General features: G+C 43.8%; 1 protein-coding gene across 1 annotated transcript in view; it reads right to left on the minus strand.

Moving 5' to 3' along the window:
* LOC135112913 (titin-like) overlaps positions 1-15,537 on the minus strand; it is a 190,835-nt gene that overhangs the window by 156,416 nt on the left and 18,882 nt on the right. The window contains exons 2-18 of the mRNA XM_064027865.1: positions 12,499-12,544; positions 6,825-6,996; positions 6,375-6,510; positions 5,815-6,179; positions 5,358-5,596; positions 5,019-5,178; positions 4,563-4,727; positions 4,160-4,342; positions 3,644-3,849; positions 3,300-3,526; positions 3,013-3,156; positions 2,586-2,843; positions 2,327-2,470; positions 1,951-2,032; positions 1,639-1,826; positions 974-1,516; positions 62-859 (exon numbers count right to left, since the gene is read on the minus strand). Coding sequence (XP_063883935.1) covers positions 62-859; positions 974-1,516; positions 1,639-1,826; positions 1,951-2,032; positions 2,327-2,470; positions 2,586-2,843; positions 3,013-3,156; positions 3,300-3,526; positions 3,644-3,849; positions 4,160-4,342; positions 4,563-4,727; positions 5,019-5,178; positions 5,358-5,596; positions 5,815-6,179; positions 6,375-6,510; positions 6,825-6,996; positions 12,499-12,544 — 4,056 coding nt within the window. The remainder of the gene's footprint in view (positions 1-61; positions 860-973; positions 1,517-1,638; positions 1,827-1,950; positions 2,033-2,326; positions 2,471-2,585; positions 2,844-3,012; positions 3,157-3,299; positions 3,527-3,643; positions 3,850-4,159; positions 4,343-4,562; positions 4,728-5,018; positions 5,179-5,357; positions 5,597-5,814; positions 6,180-6,374; positions 6,511-6,824; positions 6,997-12,498; positions 12,545-15,537) is intronic.

The following is a 15,537-nucleotide window of genomic DNA, read 5'->3' on the forward strand; positions in this document are numbered from 1 at the left end:
CACCACAGTCTTCCACTGAAATCTGCATAACATGCAAGAATATTCATGTGACACAACTTACCAGTGACTTTGACCGAAGCTGAGGTGACAGCCTGACCGAGACTGTTGGTGGCCCTGCAGGTGTAGATGCCAGAGTCCACGGGGTACACACTCAATAGGTCAAGGGCCACGTAGTCGAAGTCGTAAGCTGGCTTGAAGCGGTGGCCAACCTTGAGAGGAGAGTCATTGAAGAACCACTCAACTCTCATGGAGGAGTCCCCAATGGGCTGCAGGCGGGCCTCCAAGTGAATGTTAGTGCCCTCAACAGTCTCGATGTTCTTCAGTGACTTGACAAAGTTCGGTGCTGTCTTGATCTCTGTCTGCTCCTCGGTGGTGCGGTGATAGCGGGAGGCATCCTCCAGGTAGTGGATCTGCTCCATGGCGCCATCATGCATGGTGTCAGTCTGGATGTCACCTGTGCCCTCCACACGCACACAGGCCGAGGTGTGGGCACTGCCGAGATAGTTTTCAGCACGGCAGGTGTACTCACCAGAGTCGGTGGTGTACACTCCCAGGATGTCAAGAGCAACAAAGCCAAAGTCAAAGTAGGTTTTGAAGCGAGAGCCGATGGTGATAGGCTTGCCATTGCAGAACCATTCCACCTTCATGGTTGGGTCATTCATGGGCTCCAGACGAGCTTCCAGGTGGACATTCTTTCCCTCAGGCATGGGCTTGGGGTCCTGCAGTGGCACAACAAACTCAGGTTTGGATTTGGTTAGTTCCTCAATATCATAATGAGGCTCCTGGTGGCGGCGCTCCAGGGCAGCTGTCTGCTTGAGTGAGACCTCATGCATGGTGCTGGTGTCAATGCCGGCACGAGCTGTGGGAAGGTAAAAAGTCAGTCATGTTATATTAGAATTTATGTATATTTTCATTTGTAAGGCAAAGACAAACAAGAAAAAAGAAATAAAGGGCAATGTATGTAATGACTTACTCTCCACCTCCATGACAGCACTACTCTGAGCCTGGCCCAGAGCATTGCGGGCCACCACGGTGTACTGGCCAGCATCAGACTGGCGGATGTCAGAGATATCCAGAGACACGTAGCCAAAGTCATGGTAAGTCTTGATGCGAGAAGCAGACATGATGGCTTGCCCATTGAAGTACCACTCAACTGTCAAATTGGGGTCACCCTGTGGCTCAAGGCGAGTCTCAAAGTGAGCCTTCTGACCCTCAACAATCTTGTTTGTTCCCTTCAGAGGACCCAGGAACTTGGGTGGCATGGAGATAGTGGTCTCCTCTGTCTCAGTCCTCTTGTGACGTGAAGCATCCTCCAAGTACTGCATCTTGGCCATGGTTTCTCCATACTGAGATTCTTCTTGTTCTGCCTTAGAGATGACAGTGAGCTTGCAGTCAACGCGGGCCTCTCCCTTGGCATTGTAGGCACGGCATGTATAGGTGCCAGCATCCTTCATGATCAGAGCCTTCACAGTCAAGGCAACATAGCCGAAGTTGAAGAAAGAGGTGATGCGGGAGCCTGTTGACAGAGAAGTGGATGAGGGAATTGACAAATGTTAAATTGACATTAATATTATTAAAATCTGTCTTCACAGTCACACGAAATGTATGAGAGATTGTAAGTGAATATGAGATACTCACTGGCTTCCATTGGGCGACCATCCTTGAGCCACTCAACCTTGAGAGTGGGATCACCAATGGGTTCCAGGCGGGCTTCAAAGTGGGCAAAGCCATTTTCTTTGGCAATGATATCCTTTAGGTTTGTCTTGAACACAGGAGCAGTTATGGCTTCATCCATTTCTGCTTTGGTCTTGGCCAACATTTGTTGTCTGAAAGTGAAACAACACTTAACATTCAGAGATTCAACAATCAGACACACTCCACTATTCCCATGTGTCAGAAAATGAGCAATCATGATGCTTTGTGCAGTAACCTCCATCACCACAGCCTCACCTGTAGGCCTCCATCTCCTCCACACTCTTGATGTGCTGTGCCTGCTCAGGGATGCCCAGGTCACCAGTCACGGTTGACATTGCTATAAGAGCAAGACAAAGGTTATCATGTATTTGGGGGACTGTAGTATGATTCAATGCTCACATAATCATTCTACTCTAAGAACACTAAGACATCTGATTCATATGTTATTTTCTGATTATAAAGCTTTAACTGTATCCCAAAATGACTTGTAACAAAAAAGTCCTACTGCAAAATTATATACTCCTGGCTATTCTGATTTCTTGGTATATATATATGAATATGAATACACAATGATAAAGTTTCTAAAGACCATACAAGCTGACAAAACACCATACAGTAATTCCATGCTCACAGATAACTCTAATGGTGGCCTGGCAGGAGCACTCCCCGGCCTTGTTGATGGCACGCACAGTGTAGGTGCCACTGTCCTCCTCACGCAGCTGCATGATGTTGAGTGCCACATACCCAAAGTTGTAGATCACATTGATTCGGGAGCCTAAGGGATAGAAAAATGTTTTATGAGTTTATGATGAATCCAAACACCTGTAGAACTAAATGCAATGCAATGAACATATCAATGTACGCATGTCCTCAGTTATGTAGTCACTCACTTGCAGTGATACTCTTGCCATCCTTGTACCACTCAATGCGCATGAACGGGTCACTCAGGGGCTGGACCTGGGCCTCGAAGTGGGCATACTTGCCCTCCAGGACTTCCCCAAGGTTAGTGAGGGGCTTGATGAAGGTGGGCTTGACATGGGAGGATTCATCCATGGAGATGGTACGCTGGAAGCGTGACTGGTCCTCCAGGTAGCCAATCTGCTCCAATGCCTCAGGATGCTGTGTTTGCCTCTCAATAAGAGGCCGGTCTGTGGGTACAACACAAAGGCCTCAGCAGGCAATTTCTCCCCTTGGCAAAACAAATACTTCATGACACATTAAAATGTGCACAATAAGTTTCATAGAAAATATGTTTAAAGATAATAATATGCTAAAAAGCCTGACCAAGAAGAAAGAATGAGTTCCCCAATGACCCACCAGTGATCCTAAGGTTGGCGGACGTCTCATCTTGTCCCTTGACGTTGGTGGCACGACAGGTGTACACACCAGCATCAGCAGTAATCACATTAAGGAGATCCAGAGCCACAAAGCCAAAACGCCATGTGACAGTGGCTCGGGAACCTGCACAAAATGTATCACGTGAGTGTTTCCTTAATTTAATGAACCCGGTCATATTTCTGAGAAAAATTTTGGAATATATCAGTCAACTTCCTTTAATGAAATAGTTTTAGTTTCTAAATGAAAGAAGTGCAAAGTAAACTCACTTGCTGCAAGAGGTTTTCCATTGTGGAACCACTCAATGTTCATTGTGGCATCACCAATGGGGATCACTTTAGCTTCGAAATGGGCTCGTGTGCCCTCGACGATATCGATATCCCTCAGGGGATGAGTAAACTTGGGGTGCTTGGGTTCGGGTTCCTCAGGAGCCTTGGGCACATGGTGTGCGCGCTCCACAGGGCGCAGAATGATCACCTCGGGCTCAGGCTCTGGCCTGCAACAGAGCAACACCATGACATATCTGTGGCATTACGAGGCATTGTGTAGGCAGGTGCCATTTATGGAAACAAATGATTAATGTATAGAAATGAATGACAGTACAGTTACTTACTCAGGTTCAATGAGTTTGCCTTGTTTAGGGAAGTGAGGGCGATAGGGGGCAGCTGGGGCAGGGGGCTTGGGCAGCTGTACGTGGAGGCGGGCACGGGTGGCAGTGGAGCCGGCAGTGTTCTGGGCATTGCACTGGTACCACCCGGCATCAGCTGCCCCGGCACTCAGCACCTGCAGGCATGAGGCGCCGTTCTGGTCGTACTGAATCTGAAATGGCAAAAATTACATGTTTATTACCAGATCTGAAAGTTTACTCACCACAATGCTAGTATTTCAAAAAAAGCTATGACACTGCTACTATACTCTCTTCTCTAAGAGCTCTTAATTATTCTCCTGTGTATTAGCCTTATCTATTCTCAACATGTGTCTAAAATCTATACCTCACACATTACTTTTAATCCATTTTCCAATTCTTCATTTTTTGCTCATCATATAATTTTGTTACTATACTCATGCACTCTTTTTTTACACTTCCTGCCACTCTTAAATATAGTTAATGAGAATTATTCCAACTTGCCATAACATTATCAGTGTTTTGAATTGTGACGCCATCCTTCTGCCATGAAAGGAGGGGCGTGGGGGTGCCAACAGCACGGCACTGGAGAACAACAGTCTCTCCCTCAGACACGCTGGTTTGCTGGAAGCGCTCCACAAACTTGGGTGCAACCATCTGTTGTGTCTCCAGCACACTGAGCTGACACTGGGAGGACAACACTTGGTTAGGCAGTTTCTTAAACACACCACTCTTAAATAATTAATTGTATACTCAAATCTGTTCCTGGAGATCAAATAATTTATTTTTGCAAGTTAACAAACTTATCCCAAAATGCTAGATATGAATTCCTTTCAAATGATTCCTTATAAGTCCAATGCAACTGCACCTGTGGTTCATTCTTTTTTCTGATCATGCCAAGGCTCACCTGGTAAGTTGCCTCGCCAGACTTGTTACGGGCAACACAGGAAATGGTGCCAGCGTCACTGAGTGCAGCACGCTGGATCATAAGGGAGTGGTAACCTGCCTCATTGACCAGAACCTTGTGTGTGGCATCGTCCACCACTTGGCGTCCATTGATGTACCATGTTACCTGCACCAGGAAGGCATCAGCTTGTTACAAAAGCAAAGGAATTATCATTTATTTACAGTTTCCTTGAAAAGGAAGTCATAGGAAAGTACTTTGAGGTGATAGAGCCCTGAATACCAGTACTCCACCATGACAAGAGCTAATAATTACTTACCACTTCCTTCTCAAGAAACATATACACTCAACACTGTCATATAAGCTATAAAATGACAAGCCTAGGCCTTACATTTTCAGGTGACATTCTTTCACCCAGACACCTGGATAACACAGGCAGAGCAAGGAGGAGTGGCTCACCTCAGGATAGGGGCGGCCGGTGGCACGGGCCTCAAAGCGCACCAACTTGCCCTCCTGCACCTGGGCGTCAGCTGGCCCGCGCACAAACTTGGGCTCCAGATTCTTGCTGCTGTCATCACCGGTGTCATCTGCCGCCAGAGGGGGAACCTGCTGCTGTTCCCTGTAGGAGTGGTGAGGAAGACACCATTACAGACTCACCTCCAAACACCACCTCATCCAAAAATATCTTACAGAATCATGCTCCCTCCAAAATATATTTCTCATTTATTAAACACATCACTTCATGATATGGATAACATTATGAACTCTGAGTGACATAAGGAATGCAACAAGTCTTACATCCTCTCAGGGCGGATGATCTCACGTTGGGGGGAGTCCATGACCACCTCTCCACGGGGCACCACGGCAAGCTGGGCCGAGGTGACAGTGCAGCCAGAATTGTTTTCAGCCAACATTGTGTAGTAGCCATTGTCAGATGCATTCACCTGTTTGACCACGAGCGTGACCTGGCCAGCAGACTGCGTCATTAGGTATTTGTCACTTTGCTGAAGACGCACTCCATCCTTGAACCAGACAGCCTGTGGGAGACATGAGGCATTCAGACAAGAGACAAAGGAAGACTATATTGTTTCTGTATGCATCAGGCTGGCATCTGCATAGAACATAATGATATGTTTCATAGTGAACATAAAGTGTTTAGCTTTAAAGACAGAGCTGAGTAAATGGCAACACCAGCACACAAGACTATCAGGTGTATGTGTCCTGGCCATCCCTGTCACAGCAAGGAGACACTTACCCTGGGGGTAGGATAGCCATTGACTTTGACAGTGAAGGTAGCATTGCCTCCATCTGTGACCTTAGTGGAGCGAGGCTTCTGGAGGAGTTGTGGGGCCTGGGGTGGACCCTGGATGGCCCCCTCTTCCTCCACCACCTCGCCTGCCATGCGGACGGTGAGGGTTCGCCGGAATTCAACCTCATGCAACAGGCGATACTCAAAGGTGTCCACTCGGAAAGACTGCATCAGTCCATTTTGCATCGACAACATCTGTTGCTGCTGCTGCTGAGAAATTTGTTGCGACACTTGTTGTTGCTGCAAAAAGGACTTCTGCATGGTCTGTTGCTGCTGCTGTTGTTGACGCTGCTGCTGCATCATTAAGGCCGCTGCAAGAGACAAATGTATAAACTAGATTTTTTAACACTGAAAGAGAATTACATATCAACAACACCATCAAATAGATGCACAGCATACCTCGTAAGGGGGCTCTTTTGGAAGGCTGGAAAAGGGAAGGTTGGGTGAGGCAAGGCTTAGGGATTCACCAGGGATAGAAGGGGTAGGGAGGTGCAGGGATTACCTACCTTCCGGCTGAATGTACACAGTGCAGATGGCCTCTCCATACTGGTTGGCTGCTGTGCAGGTGTACTCTCCCTCGTCACCAGGACCGATGGCAGTGATCAGAAGTGTCACTGCACCTGTCGCTTCGTCATGGGTCACCTGTGGACGAATACATCATTAGAGATACATCAAGCATCTCTCTCTCTCTCTCTCTCTCTCTCTCTCTCTCTCTCTCTCTCTCTCTCTCTCTCTCAGTGGGCCTTATTTTTTCTCTCAACGGGCTTTTTTTTCACTCTGTTGCTCTTGGCCAATGCCCTTTCACATAACAAAGACTTGGTAGAGTGAGTGCAGCAAGTGTTCACAGCATTAAGAACACAAGAACAAAGAAAATTAAGGAAACTACGAGATGCCATTAAACTTACACATGACAATCCCTTTATAACAACCCTTTGGATTAGAAAGCGCTGCTTTACCTGGTATTTGGAGCCATAGACGAGTTTCGCCCCTTTGCGGGTCCAGGAAACTGTTGGTTTGGGGTTGCCAGTGATTCTCCCTTCGAAGAGGGCATCGCCACCCTGGGCAAACCGGGCATTCTGGAAGATCTGCGCGAACACGGGTGGTGACGCACCTGGCGGGAGGCCCATGCTGCGGAAGGAATCGTGGCATTAGGGGCCTGGATTAACCATATATAGGTGTTTGCTCTCACTGTCATAAGAAGTGACTTTATATACATAATGTGAAGTTAATAAAGATGTGGGATTACCACATGAAGACAGTAGGTCAGCTATTTGAATTTTTTTTTTTTTTTTTGTGAGTGTGTGTGTGCGCTTCATCTAAAAAAATTAACTAACACACACACATGTATATATTCCACTGATTCACAAGATAAATACATAGTGACAGCATATTTTTTATATCTTCAATAATGCATCATATTCAAGCAAATTTGTATCATGATAGAAATGAGTGTACAGTCTATACCCACACCCACACACTACCGCCACCACCACCACCACCATTATCATCGTTATCACCAGCCTCTGTGATTCCAGGCAGGACAAAACCTTCCTCTAACAGATACTCTTCTTTTTATTCTATAGGAGAGACAATTAGCGGACTTTTTTTTTCCGGGTCTATATTTTTGCCTTCGTCTTCTTCCCCTGTGCATAAAAAGTTAATGTAGGTCTTGCCTCAATTTAAGCCTCATAATTCAGAGTTTAAGCTGCGTGCTACCTCCACCACGTGACAAAGAACATCTGAATACATGAGAGCAGCCAAGTGAGTGAGTATCTTACGAATAAGTGGATAATAGATGAGAGGAAGAGAGAAGGTGACACAAATGAGTGGAAGACAATAACGAGAGGGAAAGATGAACAAATGGACAGTAAACATGGAAGTACAACAGACAGGTGACAGGAGGATAATCAGGTAGACAGTGTGTGGATAAGAGGACAATAATAGATATATGTCCAAATGAAAATAAGAAAGATGAAATAATGAGGGGCATGAAGACATATAGACATGAAGACATATAGACAGAAGAGACCAGTCGATATATCCAAGCAAAATAAGACAATGAAGGGATGAAATAATGAGAAACATGAAAAGAAGAGGAAATAAAGCACAAATATTTTAAGACAGGCAAGGAGACAGACAAAAAAAGGAGACAAATCCATACATCAAAGTGAAAATAAGAAGGATGAGGAGGAAGCTAGATCACTTAGAAGAGAGAAAGTAAAACGTAAATATTTCCAGACAGACGGACAGAAAACGAGGTGCAAGGGGTGGACATGTCATGATAGGCAGGCGTGCAGCGAGGCAGGCGTGGGTGTGAGACGAGACCTTCCGGCGCCTCAACGCACCTGGGACTGCCACAGTGCCAACATGGGGGCGTCTGTGGCACCCGAGGCATCACCACCACCACCACCACCACAAATAGTAAGAGGAAGATCAACAACGAAAGTGATGACAAACTTGCATGTGCCTTCCTTCCTTCTGCGTCTCTCTCTCTCTCTCTCTCTCTCTCTCTCTCTCTCTCTCTCTCTCTCTCTCTGGCACTGGTAATCTCAGCTATCTGGGTTTTCCTCACCGTTCCCTTCTCCTTTCCTCCCCTTCCCTTTTCCCCTTCTCCCTTCACTTCACCTGTTCCCCCATTTCACCTCCAGCTGTGCCCCCTCAAACATAGCTCACCTGTCCCTCACCTGCCCCTCTCTTTAGCCTTGCCAGGTATATCATCTTAATAAAGAGTGTAACACCTTCGTAATTTATAAGGTGAGGTGGGCAGGTACGATAGGTGTGTGTGTGTGTGTGTGTGTGTGTGTGTGTGTGTGTGTGTGTGTGTGTGTGTGTGTGTGTGTGTGTGTGTGTGTGTGTGTGTGTGTGTTTGTATCCAAACCTCTCTCTCTCTCTCTCTCTCTCTCTCTCTCTCTCTCTCTCTCTCTCTCTCTCTCTCTCTCTCTCTCTCTCTCTCTCTCTCTCTCTCATCAACTTGGCGACGACGAAGTTACGGAAATAATTCAACGTAGAAGACGTGGGCAGGTGGGAATGCCTGCTTGTGGAAGAGGGGAGAGGGAGAGGGAGAGGGAGGGGAGAGGGAAGAGGCCCATGGCTGAAAAGGGGGAAGTGGGAGGGATTGGATGAGGGATTAGGAAATGGAAGATGCAGAGAGAGAGAGAGAGAGAGAGAGAGAGAGAGAGAGAGAGAGAGAGAGAGAGAGAGAGAGAGAGAGAGAGAGAGAGAGAGAGAGAGAGAGAGAGAGAGAGAGAGGCATGCTTGTGATGTAATCCGTGGTATGATGACATGAGGATGACATGATAAGCAGAGGAGTAAGGTATGAGATGAAAATATGAGACGCTTCCTTTCTTTCATTTTCCTCTCCTTTTCTTACTCCTTTGGCCTTTTTCACCTTCATTTCTCTTTCTTTCCCTTTTTTCTCACTCCTTTTCACTTTTCCCTTTTCCTTTCCCTTCCTTTTCCCTACTTTTCTCGTTCATTATTTTACTCCTTTACCTATTTCACCTTAATTAATCTTCTTTCTTTCCCCTTTTCCCTTTTCCTTTTCCCTTCCTTTACCTTGTCCTTTTCCTCTCCTTTTTCTTAAGCCTTTATCCTTTTACACCCTCATTTCTCTTCCTTCTTCCCCATTCTCCTCATTCTTTTTCCCCTTTCTTTGTCCCTTTTCTCAAACTTTAGTCTTTTTCACTTCCCTTTCTTTTCCTTCTTTTTTTCCAACTCCTATTATCTTTTTTTCCTACTTTGGTTCCTGTTCTTCCTCTCCTCTTCACTCCTTTACCCTTTTTCATTTCCCTTTCTCTTCCTTCCTCTTTTCCCTCACTCCTTTGCTTTTTTTAACTTCCATTTATCTCCCTTTATCTCATTTTCTTCACTTATTTATCTCCTTTTTCTCCTTCCCTTCCTCTTCCTCTTCTTTCTCCTTTTCCTCACTTCCTCTGCCTTTTTTTATTTTCTTCCCTTCTCCTTTTCCTTTTCGCCATTTCCTTCCCTTTCTCTTCTTCCTCCTTTTCGCCATTTCCTTCTCAGCTCCCCTTCTCTTTCCCTCCCTTCAGTCACCCAACATTTCCTCCCAGTTCTCTCACTTCCCTCCCTCCCTCCCTCTCCATCCTTCTTAATTAATGGTAATGAAAAAGAAAAAAAAAGTGAATCAGAATAGAAGAACATGGGGGAAGGGAAGCATGACTTTGCCTGCAGTGGTGGCGGTGATGGTGGTGGTGGGTGGTGATGGTTGTAGGTGGGTGGGCAGCCCTCTCCGCCCACTCTTTTGGCTCAGCATCGAGGTGAAGAGTGAGGTTTAGCACATTATTGCCCCCCCCCCCCCGCCCGACTCATATATGGCGCAGAGTAACCAGTAGGGCGAAGGCAACGAGGAAACACAAAGGAAGATAAGGAAGAAACAGTCACTCGGGAGGACATGGGAACATAAGGGAAGCTGCAAGAAGCCATCAGTCATACATGTGGTTGTCCATGTATGCAGATCTGTTAGCCTGTACGAGTCTGTGAGGAGAAGGGGAGGAGAAGAAGAGGAAGAAAGGAATGCCTGAGGAAGGATAAAACATAGAAAAGATAAGATGGGAACTGAATGAAAAGGAAAAGATATAAGAAGGGGAAAAGGAAGAAATTACATAAAAAAAGAAGGGAAGATGTAATGGAAAGATTAAGAAAAAAATAGGAAACGAATGGAAGAGATGAGGGGAGACTCAGAGAGAGAGAGAGAGAGAGAGAGAGAGAGAGAGAGAGAGAGAGAGAGAGAGAGAGAGAGAGAGAGAGAGAGAGAGAGAGAGAGAGAGATGAAAAAGGGGACATTAGAAGACAGATAGGGGACGGATGGTATGAAAAAAAATGAAGAAAAGAGAGAGAGAGAGAGAGAGAGAGAGAGAGAGAGAGAGAGAGAGAGAGAGAGAGAGAGAGAGAGAGAGAGAGAGAGAGAGAGAGAGAGAAGATAAAAAAAAACAACTAAAAGGAGAGTCGAGTCATATTTGAGTCACCTTTACCTCTCTCTCTCTCTCTCTCTCTCTCTCTCTCTCTCTCTCTCTCTCTCTCTCTCTGCGACGTAAGGGGTAAAAATAAGAGATACAGAGGCAGCCTGAGTCTCCCCCGCGCCCCCAAAGACTGTTCTATAATTACTCTCCAGTGTAGTCCCCCATCCAAGCCAGCACCCCCCAGGCTTTTTTGCCGGGCGCTAAGGGGGGCTGGGTGCTGTGGGAAGGCATGGGGGAACTGCGGAGGAGAAGGAAAGGGGAGAAAAGGTGTAGAGAGGAGGGAAGAGTGGAGAAAAGGTGCAGAGGGGAGGGTGAGGTGGTGAAGAAGGTACACAGAAGAGGGAGAGAGGGGAATGGGGTGTAAAGAGGAGGGAGAGGGGATGGAGTTGTTGCAGAGAGGTGTAGAAGAAAAGGTAGAGAGAGTTAATGCAACTACGAGAGGAGAGAACGGGAGGAAAGGAGAGGAAAGCTGGAGGAGAGAAAATGAGGGGAAGGGAAAAAATAGACGAAAAAAAAAACGTGGATAGGAGAAAAGAAAATAAGGCTAGAAGAGGAGGAAAGTTGCTGAAGGGGAGGAAAGGAGAAAAAGAAGAATGAGAGGGAGGAAAGTACGAGAAATATGTGGAGCAGATAAGGAAATTCTCTTCACTTTCTAAGGACAGAGAAAGGAGGAAAAATTATGGAAGATTCTGAGGAAGGAAATATTAAAAAAATAAAGGATGGGAGAGGAGGCGGAAAGGAGAAAACAAGAGAAGTAGAAGGAAAAGAAAGGAGGTGAATTGAAGATGGAAGAGGGGAAAGGAGAGGAGAGAAGGTAAAGAAAGAGAAAGAAAAGACACAGAAAACGGAAAGAAAAAGAGATTGAAAAAAGAAAGATGAAAAATGACAGAAAATATGAAAGGAAAGAAGAAAAGAGTAAAAAAATGTGGAGCCAAAAGTGAAAGAGGAAAAGAAGAAGAAAAGAAAAGGAAGAAGCGAATAAGATAGAAACTTTAGGGAAAGAAGAGATGTGTTGCAAATGAAAGAAGTAAGAGAGGACAGAGGGGAGAGAGAGAGAGAGAGAGAAGAGACAGGAAATGAGAGAGATACCTGCAACAGAGGGGAGGATGTGGAATGTTGAGAGGAAGTACAAAGAGAGGAAGAGGGAGGGAATGAGGGAGGGAGTAAGGGAGGAGAGCACGTGGTGAGTGTATTGATAGGAAGAGGAAAGGGAGAGGGGAGGGGAGAGGAAAGGAAAGAAGAGGCAAGGTGTAACAAGGATAAGTGGAGACGAAGGATATTTATGAATGAGGGAGTGGAAGGAAAATATGAGGAAGATAGATATGGAAGGAGAGAAGATACGAGGGAATAAACAAAAATACACAAAAGAATACAAAGGAATAACAAATAAAAACGCATAGGGGATTATAGAAACGAATGCAGTATTATAGAAAAAGGAGTGGTGGGTGGGGAGGAGCCTTCTGCTGTACTGCCCTGTCTCTACCTTTTAGCTAGTTAGAAGCAGTTTCCAGACGCCCTAGCAAGGATCTAAAGGTATGTTGTTGTTTGACTTTCTTTTGTATTCTTCCTCCTCCTCTTCCTTTTTCTCCTACTATCACCACCACCACTGCTACTACTGCTACTACTACTACTACTACTACTCAGTACTCACGGGATCATCTGTGTCGGGCCCTGGACCCTCTGGACGCCTTGCTGGACTGTAATGGAAAAAAGAAAAGAAAAATCAACATCTTGAAAAGTATACGAAAAAAATATTCAGTTTTCTTATTTGTTTATTTACTTGTCTACATATTTCTTTGTTTATTCGCTTATCTATTGATCTATTTGTTTATTTTATTATGTATCTATCAGTTTATTTATTTATTTGCAGTACTAAGGAATATTTTGTAAAATATTTGAATAACGTTGCAATTATTCGAAAGTATGACTGGGTCTGCTTGAATACGTTACTATTATTATCTTTTATCTATCTATTTATTTATATGCGTTAAGAAGATATAAATTACAGAGAGTATATAAATTCAAGAATGTATATATATAAATAAAAAAATAATAATAATAAAGTAGGAAATCCGCGTTACAAAAATATATAAATATCTGAATACGGATATGAAGGAAGGTAATAAAAAAATTCTGGAAGTGGATAGTCACGAAAAAAAAAAAATAATAAAATAGAAAAATGAAAGAATAGTTTTGTATTCCATTTTTGTGTCTTTTACCGTGTTACTTTTGTTTCTTTTTATCTGATGTGCTGCTTTTCTCTACCCTTACTTTTTTTTCTTTCTACCCATTCAAGGCGTTATTTTTCCTCTCATCTCATCCATTGTATGTTGCCTTCCTTTCTCTCTCCTTATCTAACACGTTATTTTCTCTCCTTATTCAGTGTGTGCTGCATTCTATTTTCTCTCCTTATCCAACGTGGAAACTCGACACAAATCTTCCATACTCAAGTTACATCAGGTGAACGTTATCTAAACTTGAAAAACTCAGGCCAGTAGGCACCTTGAAACGTTTTGCTCTTTCATAAAAATCTTACCTAAGATAATTCGAGGTAAGAGTCTAATAAGGTCCTCCATAACAAAGTGTTACCTTAAATACAAATATTAATTTATAGACTGATGTATGTGTAAGTAGATTAATTATGCATTTATATTCGTATCAAAATTCCCTGATTGTCTACATCCGTTTTCTTCACCATTTTCTTTTCCTTTTAAAGGGCATACTATGAAGATTTATAGAAAACGACTTACAATAATTGCAGATTATTTTTTATTTTTTTTATTTTTTTTTCAACAAGTTAACAACGACACTCCTCTCTCTCCCCTCTGATCTTTCCCTCTCTCCCTTCATTATTATTATTATTATTATTATTATTATTATTATTATTATTATTATTATTATTATTATTATTACAACTGTCACCATTAATATTACTACTATTATCATCACCAGTTACATAACATCGCTCAGTTACTTACACGCCTTCCTAACTCTCCCTCTCTCCCTTCCTCTCTCCCTCTCTCAAACCAGTTATTTTTACGCCACGATACCTACACCGGCCTTTTCCCTTGGAGGAGGAGGAGGAGGAGGAGAAGGCAGCTCGGGAAGGGTGCCAGGAATGTTAAGGCCGAGTCTCCACCACATTCCTCCACCACAACCACCACAACCACAACTAAATTAACCAAAAAACTCTCTCTCTCTCTCTCTCTCTCTCTCTCTCTCTCTCTCTCTCTCTCTCTCTCTCTCTCTCTCAGAACAGGAAGTCTTTTTTCACAAATGTACAATGATAATTTGTGGCTAAAATCATTGTATCTGAATCTCTCTCTCTCTCTCTCTCTCTCTCCTCTCTCTCTCTCCTCTCTCTCTCTCTCTCTCTCTCTCTCTCTCTCTCTCTCTCTCTCTCTCTCTCTCTCTCTCTCTCTCTCATCATTATACCACCATGTCTCGTCATTATTTCATACATCATTTCCACTTTATGGCCTTGACACACCGCACTGTACCCTCCTGTACCCTTACTGTGCCCTTATCTTCCCCTTATCTGCCCTTGCCCACCTCCTCCCTCATGCACTTGTCCACTCTTGTCACTAGCCATGTCTTGTGTAGCCTCTTCCATGTTCCTAGTTCATTGCTACGCTTTCTTGTCGTAATATTCTCAGTTCATCAGGTTCTTGTTTAATTTCTGGTTTTATTATCTTGGCCCGTATTCAGAAACGCTTTGCTCTCTCACCACGACTATTTTCAAAGGCCATATAGATGATTAGCCGGGTTCTCTAGAGTGTTCCTCCTGTTAATATTGTATAGATCTTGTGAATCTGTCACTGGAGCCATAAAAACACCTTTAAAAACCCCTGTAACTTCAACTAGAGCCTTTTGAAAGTAATCGAGGTGCGGGCAGAAGTGTTTCAGAATATTGTACCTTCTTTCGGCTGGTCCCGGTAGAAGTTGCCTCAGTATATCACTCGTTTCTAGCATACTATACGTTTTCTGTTTCATTATTCACCATGTCTTCCTCTGGTCTGAGTCATTTAATCCCATTTCTAATCGTACTATCTTGTTTTATGCCTTATCCTGATGTCTCATTCTATTCGCTTTCCTTCCTTATCATATTTTTACCTATTTCTTTTATCGTATTATTCTATCCGAGCCTATTGTATAAGTCTATTTCCTTCCCTTTCATCCTATCATACTGTCTTTTGTCTTTAATCGTACTATCCTATCTTATGCTTTGTTTGGCTGTCTTGTCCTGTCTTTTACTTCTTACTCTCTCATAATTTAATACATTTTTAATTGCACTATCGTATCTAGGCTTAACTCTTCTTTTCAGTCCGATTTCCTTTCCTCTCCTATCCAGCCGCACTTCCGTTTTATCTATTATTATTATTTTGTTTATTATCACTGTCCTATCTGAACTTAAACTTTCCTGTCTTATCCAATTTCCTTCTTTTTTTTCTCTTGTCCTATCGTACTTTCGTCTATCTTTTATCGTACTATCTAAGTTTCATCCCTATTTTCCTCCCTTCTTTACCGTATCAAGGTTCTATCGTACCGTCATCTACCAATTCTCGTACCGACATATCGACTTTGCTTCAACAATCATCGAACTGAATAGGACTTAACGAGATACAACTCAGTGATATCCTACAGTCTCTTAGGTAACTATAGTGAATAAAGTATATCAGAAGACAAGAAT

This window comes from Scylla paramamosain, chromosome 24, assembly GCF_035594125.1.
Source record: "Scylla paramamosain isolate STU-SP2022 chromosome 24, ASM3559412v1, whole genome shotgun sequence".
NCBI classification, from domain to species: Eukaryota; Metazoa; Arthropoda; class Malacostraca; order Decapoda; family Portunidae; genus Scylla; species Scylla paramamosain.